Source organism: Camellia sinensis, chromosome 15, assembly GCF_055761805.1.
Source record: "Camellia sinensis isolate YWXY chromosome 15, ASM5576180v1, whole genome shotgun sequence".
NCBI lineage: Eukaryota > Viridiplantae > Streptophyta > Magnoliopsida > Ericales > Theaceae > Camellia > Camellia sinensis.
This window is the reverse complement of record NC_138975.1, coordinates 125061298-125071113: the sequence shown is the minus strand read 5'-3', so window position 1 is coordinate 125071113 and position 9816 is coordinate 125061298. Positions and strand designations below refer to the sequence as shown.

At 29.4% G+C, this 9816-nt stretch overlaps 1 protein-coding gene across 1 annotated transcript; it reads left to right on the top strand.

Annotated features, from left to right (window-relative positions):
- The first annotated feature begins 3115 nt into the window (after positions 1 to 3115).
- On the top strand, positions 3116 to 4484 carry LOC114264611 (dof zinc finger protein DOF5.4). The gene has a single exon (XM_028205287.2). It carries the CDS (start codon positions 3317 to 3319, stop codon positions 4211 to 4213), a length of 897 nt encoding a protein of 298 aa, XP_028061088.2. The 5' UTR covers positions 3116 to 3316; the 3' UTR covers positions 4214 to 4484.
- Positions 4485 to 9816: the final 5332 nt, after the last annotated feature.

The following is a 9816-nucleotide window of genomic DNA, read 5'->3' as shown; positions in this document are numbered from 1 at the left end:
TTTTTTTCCACAAATTTAAGTATCTTATTTACTTCTTCTAGATAAAGACTTAAAATTCGTCAAATTTTTTTAAAATATTAATAATTTTTTAGATATTTAAAATAATAAAAATGAACATATAATTTGAGATAAGCGAGAGTGTCGGTAATAACTTATAGGATCAATTTTCAATTGTATCAATTTCACCACGTTACTTTTTGTACTGTATCAAATTAGTACAATTAATAATATTCAAAAATCAACAGCAAAAATAGGATGTAAAAGGTATGAATAATTTTAAATTTAACGTGAACCTTTTAATCATTTTAAAGAGAGAACTCTTTAATTTCGATTAAATTTCTAAAAACTTAATAACAATTGAATTAAATTAACATAATACAAAATAATTTAATTATAAAATTGATATGATTAAAATTATAAACACCAAATTAATACAATAGATAAACTAGTGTTCTGCCTGTGTTACGCACGGATTGTGTTTACAATAATTTGTGATTTTTAATTTGTTTTCTCACACATAAAAGAGGAATATAACAAATGCAGCATATTTTCAATCAATTATTTTATGTTTGCTTTTATTTAAAATTTAAAAATAATGTACAGACAAAATTTATAGTAACAATTAAGAAACAAAATTATTCCTAACGACATTTTTTTACTTCTATATAAATACTTAAAAAAATAAATTTGAAAAAAAGTAGTCAATATAAATATTATATATTAAAGTTAAAAAAAAATGTGGTTAGCAATTATATTTACCCCTCCGTTTGAGAAGTGGGTTGGCTTTTTGATTTTTTGACTTTTTGACTATTTTAGCCTGGGTTAAAAAGCTTGGTTTGGGAAGGCCTTTTTGGCTTTTTGGCTTTTTTGACTTTTTTGTGAGAGAATAGTGTAATAATTATGGGTTAGATGTGATGTTTTGTTTATTATGACTAAAATAGCCTATTTTGTCTTTTGTGGCTAAAATAGCCCGAAACTAACTTGTCAAACGGACCAATTTACTATAGTTTTAATTTCAAATTTAAAAAAAAAATTATTTTAAAACATTTTATTTAGCTAGTACCAAACAAAATTTACTTAGCAAAAAGAAAAGTTATAAAATTTTGTTTTAAATTTTCAAATGTCTATTGTTAAACATTCTATTCTGCTTGCTTGTTTACTTGCTTGTTTTTGGATTTTTGATTTTTTATCTTTACTCTACATTGATCGTATTGTTTTATTTATTTTTCTTCTTCTTGCTTGATTTTCGCACCATACGTCATTAATAGTGCATTTTCGAGTGTATTAATGAAAATACCATACAATTAAAATGCACAAAATAACAATATATAGAAAAAAAAAAATTAATAATTGCCCAAAACTAAAACTATTTTAAGAAAAATAAAAAAATAAAAACAAAAATGAAATTGTTTGAAATATAAAATGATTTATTTATTAATTAATTAATTAATTTTTAAAAACAAACTTTAAAAAAAAAAAAACAAAGAAAACTGTACAAAAAAAAGTACATAAACTAAACATAAAATATAATACAAAAAATAAATAAATTTTAAAGATTTTCAAGAAGTGAGACTCACAATTAAATTTTATAAAATCTTGTTTATTCATATACTTTTTGTGTATATTTTTTGTACTTCTATTCTTGAGAATGACATTGAAATAATTTGCACTTCTTACGTTAGGTCTATTTAATAATTTTAGCAAGTACAGATGTAATAAATTTCATAACATAAAACACAAATACTGTGAAACAAAATATCTAAAAAATAAATAAAAGCAAATTTCAATTATGATGTAGAAGTACACTTGACGGTTTAATTAGAGGTATAACCAGATAAATCGCTATAGGAGAAGAAGACAATCTTTATTTTTCATCACAACAATTACATAACTCAATATATAATTTTAATATCTCTCACTCTTCCACACGTTTCATTCTTTTTCAATATTAGAATGAATGCATGAACCAAAAAAGGAAATATTTGAGAAAACAAAGAGATATGGTTTGAGACATTTCAATTGCTGAATTCTATTAATTAATAGTCGAGTTTCTAATAATTTTTAGCCATGAAAACTGAGTTATTTGGTTTTATCTATATTTACTTGATAATTTGAGAGTGGACATGTGTCAAGTCTTTACAAAAATACTTAGAACATTTTTTTGAGTATTATTAATGAAAGACATACTGTAATTTTTTTCCGCAATTACAACGTGTTATTTTTTAATAAGAATTTACATTTCTTTTAGATATTTTTTTAATATACAAATTATTTTTTACAGTGTAATTTTTTTTTTCTCGCAATTGCAACCTGTTATGTTTTAATAAAAATTTATATTTGTTTTAGTTATTTTTTAATATAGAAATTATTTTTTTTAGATTTTAATGAAATGCACAATGTAATTTTTTTTTATCAAAATTTATATTTATTTTAAATATTTTTTTAATATAGAATTTTTTTTTTAGATTTTAATGAAGTGCACAGTATAATTTTTTTCCTTTTTTTGTTTTCACAATTGCAACCTATTATTTTTTAATAAAAATTTATATTTATTTTCGATATTTTTTTAATATACAAATTATTTTTTAAAGTGTAATTTTTTTTTCTCTTTAATTTTTCGCAATTGTAATATGTTATTTTTTAATAAGAATTTATATTTATTTTAAATATTTTTTAATATACAAATTATTTTTCTTGAATTTTTATAGAAATAATTTAATAATCTTATCACTAATCATAATACATGGGAGAAGTTGAAAATAGTGCGACATAAGTATAAGATAAATAAAAAAGACTTGTAAATTGGGAGAAATCAATAAATACTGAAGTTTTTTTTTAAATCAAATAATTAGAAAATTAAAATTAAAATATTAGAACTCTCATCAGATTTGTGAATTAAAAATCACATTTTTCTTATAATATATATATATATATAGATTACAATAATAAACAAAAATGTAATAAATTTTTAAAATTTTATTAAAATTTTTTCTAAATATCTGACATAAATGTTAGACTCATATGTAAATCTTATATTCATATGAAATATTTGATAAAAATTTTAGTAGAATTTTGACGTAATAAAATATTTTTAGATTTTTGACAAGCGTTTGGAAACTCCTTTTTTAGTCCTTACCTTTGATATACGTTCTCACAAACACAAATAAGTGAGAGAGCTTTCACAGTCGGAAAATGTGAACTCCAACCGAACAATTCGCCGGAAAGTTCAAGTACAGAGTTCCCCGCCTAATCTTTGATCGCGAGTTGGAGATAGATTTGTAGTGATTCGAGAATTGGATCGAGTGATTTCTTTGAAATGCAAGATATACATTCGATTGGAGGCGGAGGCGGAGGCGGGCGGTTGTTCGGCGGCGGAGGTGACCGGAGACTAAGGCCGCACCACCACCACCACCACCACCACCAGAACCAGCAGACCTTGAAGTGCCCTCGCTGCGACTCTCTCAACACCAAGTTCTGCTACTACAACAACTACAACCTCTCTCAGCCTCGCCATTTCTGTAAAAGCTGCCGGAGATACTGGACCAAAGGCGGCGTCCTGCGCTGTGTCCCCGTTGGCGGCAGCTGCCGGAAAACCAAACGCTCCAAACCAAAATCCTCCTCCGACGGGCCGCCGGACCGAAAATCAAACTCTCATTCAAGCAGCGAGAGCTCAAGCCTCACCGCCTCAACCACGGCGGCGACGATGACCTCCACCACCACCGCCGCCGCCGCCGCTACTCCCGAGGTAGCGTCGGCGAGTCCTTCGACATTTCCGGACTCGAGGTTTTTCAATATTTCGCAAACTACAAACCCTAGCTTTGATCCGCCGTTGATGGATCAGTCATCGGACGACGGGATCTTCCCTGAGATAGGAAGTTTCGCGAATCTGATGACGTCATCGAACGATCATCATCAGTCACTTCTAGGGTTCAACTTCAACATCTCCGATATTTCGGCTCCGGCGTACCGGTTCCACCAACAGAATCACGGAACGGTTTTACAGAATCAGAAGATACACGAGGACAACAGCGGGTTTCTGGATCAGACGGCTCAGATCGATTTATCAGGGGCGAACAATGGTGGGGTCGAAGCACTGGATTGGGAAGGCGGTGGAGATCAAAACATGTTTGATCTTACTGGAACCGTTGATCAAGCTTACTGGAGTCAACAAACTCAGTGGACTGACAATGATCAGGCACTCTATCTCCCATGATCTCACCACTTAACTCATAACCAAAAAAGAAAAAATTAAAAAAAGAAAGAGACAAAAATATGAATATGAATGACTGGTTTTCTATGTAAATTTATATATATATATATATATATATATATTGTTGGTTTTTGAAGGTGTTTTTGGTTTTAATCTTTCAATGTTCATCTCGAAATTAACTGTTATGTTTTTTATTTTTATTTTCTGGGTTTCTGGTGTTCAATGTATTTGGAAATTTTAGAGTGTTTTGAAATCAGCTTCTATTTGGTCTGGATATGGAATGGAGAGTTTCACACCGTCTGTAGATTCATCATGAGTTTCACACTGATCATTTAAGTTAATTATTTTGGCTTCGTTTGGGAAGCCATAGTTGGGGCTTTTTTTGGTTATTTTAGCCACAATAAATAAAATAGGCTATTTTAGTCATAACAAACAAAACATCACATCCAACCCATAATCATTACATTCTTCTCTCACAAAAAAATTTAAAAAAGCCAAAAAGCCAAAAAGTCCTTCCCAAACCAAGCTTTTAAGTCCAGGCTAAAATAGCCAAAAAAGTCAAAAAGTTAAAAAGTCAACTCACTTCCCAAACGGAGGCTTTATAGGCTTTAAATGTATATATAGATTTTTTTAAATAACTATAATTATATAATTTTATCATATTTATTTAAAATTAAATAAATGATAACTATAGTTTTAAAAATAAATTATCTATTATATATATTAAAAAACGATGACATAAATCATATTTAAACAGAGTGGATAGTGGTAGGTATTATTGGCCGTACTCAATCTGAGTAGCCCATAGCCAAATTGGATGGATGTCAAATTTTTGGATTCGTTTATTTTCGGATGTATTATAGATGAATTATTAGTGTAAGAATTATTAATAATTAGATTGTTAGGGATGAAATTAAGAAAATTGTGTTTATTTGATAATTATTGGATTAGTAAGAATTCTTGTTCGTTTTATTATTCTGGAATTAATTATATGAAATTTTATAAATATCCTTGATATTTTTAATATATTTTAATATTAAAATTATATTTTATGAATAAATTATTATTTTTTGTACTATGTTATTTAATATATATATATATATATATATTTGCAAATATTATTATAATAACAACCAACACAAGAAAATAAATAGCGAATGCATCTAGATCAAGGAACACACACGAGGAAAAAGAAATAGGCCATCAACTTGTACGTGTAACAGAGTTAAAAGAGTACATTTAGAAGTAATACTTTAGCGGTGTATTTAGACGGATTAAATAATGGAGATTATAATTCAAAAAAATTAATCTAGGGTCCCTCTCTTACTTTTCGTAATGGAAGAGATTCACAAAATTATTTTTTAATGTCTAAGATTCCTAAACATATATCAGAGAAATTTCAGTCATTTACACTATCTTCAATTTGTCTTCCAGCTGTCTCACTGGAAGAATCCCAGCTGAGTTTGAAAATACTTTTTTCAATGCCAGCTTCTTGAACAACACCGGTCTTTATGCAAGTAATCCATCACTCGGCCTTGAGATCTTCTCTTCTAGATTTGAAAACTCGAGGCTTCTCGCTATAATCATAGTTATAGCGAGAGTCTTACTTGCATCACCTACACTACTCACATTCTTCCTAATTAAAACTTGCAGGAAAAAGGGCCGTGAATCGGATTGAATTTGAGTTTCAAAGAGTCAGACATTTTGTCAGATTTGACTGAAAATAAAGTGATCGAAAGTGGTGGGTTGGGAAAAGTATATTGTGTTGGTTGAACTGTCATCTTCCAACACTTCCCAAAGCTTTACCCAGTGGAGATTCTCACTCCCAAACTCACCGATCTCACACCACTCTCACCCACCACCACCACTACCGCTGGAATCTGACCCATCACCACCCCAAACCCACCGCCATTCTTACCCACAACCACCGCCTCCAAAACTCTTCCACCTCGCCGAGCTCCAACTCACTTCAAACTCCGATTCTGACCGACTCAACGCCCTCCGCATGCTTGAACGCTGGCTCATTTCGAATCCCCCCACAGCTGCCGCTTAAATTTCTCTGGATTCAACCCAGAGAAATTTAAATTTTCTATGAATTCAACCCAAAGAAAATTTAAATTTCTCTGGGTTCATGATAACGGATACGATAGATGAACTGCATAAATTTGTTCCATTATCACTGCTTCATATTCATGGCCTGGACCAAACACCTCTCTGCATCTGTTTTTTGGAGGCTCCTCGGTTAGAGAAGTTGCCTTTCTTCCTCACCTTTGAGAAGCAAGGAAGTGAGTTGAGGTAGGAGAATTCTTATGTTCAAAAAAAAAAAGGGCAGAGAAATTTAGGAAGTTTAGGGAAGTCCAAAATTTCTCTGGACTAATTTTCTCTGACTTGAATTTTCTCTGGACCAATTTTCTTTGGATTGATATTCAGGGACCATAGACATCATCAAAATATTTGATGTCCTTTATAATATAAAATCATAATATCAGGGACTTTAAAAAAACTATCCCATATAATTCATCGGATTATTAGTCCTGAGATATATTGTCCCTGGACTATTTGGTTGGACTGAATTAATATCCTATGTTTGTTTAGTAATGGAATTAGATGTCTGAATTGGACTATTTTTAGTGAATCTAATGTTTGTTTGTGATATTATAGAGAAGGATAAATGCTCAAATGACTATTTTATCCTTTTCAATTATTTACTAAGTAATAGCAATATTAAACATAACTTTAATATTTTAATTATTTTTAGCTAGATTAAATAAAAATTTATTTTATTTTATTTTTTGCACAATTAAATAAATTTATTTTTAAAAAATTAAATAAATTAAATATCAATAAAAATATATGTTATTTTTTAATTAAAATTTTAAATAAATTTATTTTAAATGATAATAATAATTAAATAATGAAATAAAATAAAACATCTATTAAAATTTAAATAATGAAATTAAATAAAATATAAACAAAATTTTAAAATAAAACATCAATAAAATATTTTTAAAAAATTAAATAAATAAAACAAAAATAAAAATTAAATTAAATTATTTTATTTTATTTTTAAATTGAGACATTTAAATTTTATTAAATTTTACTAAATATAATATAAAATTAAATACCGAGGGCAAAAACGTAATTTTATTAGATAATCCCACAGGATGAGTTATCCCATGATTTTTATCCCACCCCTGTGGGATACCATAGTCCCACAAATATGAAATTAATAGTCCAGAACAAAACTTTTGAAACAAACAACAGATCCGAACTACTAGCCCAATCACATGCCTAATCCTTCCAAAACAAACACCCCCTAGAAGTAATACCCCGGGATTGGAAATCCCCTTCAACAATGCGATTAGTAGTCCAAATGGATTATTAATCCGGTCCGGTCCAACTTCATCAAAACAAAGATGAAAGCTTTGTTTGATTTGCTTTTGAGAAATAGATTTTGGAGAATTTTTTTTAAAATTTTGTTTGGTTAAGTGATTTTGGAAAAAAAAATTCAAAATCACTCTCTCTCTTATACATCAATCAATCACTTTTTCTCTTACACACATCTACTCATTTATAACAAAATATCAAATCATACCAAATTCTCATATTCCAAAACTATTTTCAAAATATACAACTAAATAAACAAAAAAAAAATTCTTAACTCTCTCTCTAAAATCTTTTTTAAAAATTTATCTCCCAAAATCAAACCAAAAACAGCCGAAATAGGTGGGGTTCCCTTCACGATCAATTCAGTCCCTCTTTTATAATACTCATTTTTATGTAAAATATATATTTATAATAATTTTAAATTTGTTAACAAATGTCCACTAACCGTAAGACACTTGATAACTAATTTTTTTTTGAAGTAAATTATTTAACACAAGTATAATGAGTTTGACAATGTTGACATAATTAATTACACCAATCTCCCTTATAATTGAAATAGAAACTTCAGAGATGTTGAAATTATTCTTTATCCTTAAATAATTTTTCATTTTAAATTACATATTTGAAATGACAAAACTATCTCTCTGTCGCTCTTACTTTCTCTTCATCTCTTCTCCTGTTGTTATATGACTCTCTTACCTATCCAAAATCTTAGGCCATCCACAATAGGATAGTCAAAAAAATTATTTGTTAAAGTGTGTTATATGACAAAAACTGATAAAAGTAGGACCCAAAAATATTTGTTAAGATGTGTTAAGAGTTTGTTAATTTTAGAGAGTGAGTGGTGGTGCAATGGATGTATTAAGGGGTGTGTTAAGGTGTGTGTTAAATATATATATGTGTATATAATAAATAAAATAAATAAATAATTTAGTTTAATAAAAAATTTGAAGCCCAAAATTAAATTTCAAGTCCAAAAAAAAAAATTCCAACATGTTAATAAAAAAAATAAATAAATAAATAAATTCCGTTGACCGGGTCAACCGGCCGGTCAACCCGGAAGACAAAAAAACGCGTCCCTTTGCTAGCTAAAACGCTAGCCGTAGTAAACAAAACACTTAACAACTGACGCTAACAAAACTCACTAACACACTAACACTTCCATTGCAGCCCCAAACACACACCACTGCTAGCCAAAACTTGGCAACTGACACTAACAAACACGTTAGTGTGTCCATTGTGGATGCTCTTACTCTTTTAGAACATCTCAAACAACTCCGAATGTTTCAATGTAAGTGGTATAGAGACCTAGGGCAGCTACTGCTGCTGTGACTAAGTCACAGCAATTATCTGTTGTGAGTCCGTTGGGACTTTTTTCGAATCTTTTTCGATAATCCGAACCGTTCGTATCGTAGGATTTGTTGAGTATATCATCCATATAAAAAAAATCAAGTTAATCAGAAATCCGTAACCCTATGATCAGATTCAAATTGTTTTACAAAAATTATCGAGATAATGTTAACCGTTTATTTTTTAAAAAACAAATGTACTCTTGTTATAAAGTTATAGATTTCCAATCAATTTGATTTTTTTTCATGGATAATCTATTTAACAAACCCTACAATATGAATGGTTTAAATCATCAAAAAAGACTCAAAAAAAATCCTCCACGAGAGCACAGCATATTGCTGCTGTGACTTTGTCACAGCAGCACCCCAGGTTCATGGCATGGTTGCCAATCACATACCGTACTGAACGGCACATACCATACCACAGAGATAAAATGGAATACAACTAAGCCAATATCGTTTTGGTTAATTTCTCAGTAAGTTTCGGCCAATTTCACAAATACCAGACAATATCGGCCAGAAAATATAATTCCGGTAAAATTGAACGGTACCCAAGTAAAGCGAATTTAAGATTTTTTTTGTTTCATTTTATATATTTATATATTATATCAAATTATTATATGATGTACATTGTTGTTGTAAAAAAACAAAACAATATAACTTTAGATGCTTAAATTATATGCTTAAAAGCATCTCCAACCGTTCACTTCTTTTTTTACCAAATTTGAGTAAAAAATAGGTTCTTTTCCCAATTTGATACTTCTTCTTCCAACGGTGAGCATCAAAGCAGAATTGAGGGAAGTGGTCGACCGGCAAGGGCATTTTTTTTTTTACCTGTTTGAACCTTTTTTGACTGGTTTGAACCTACCT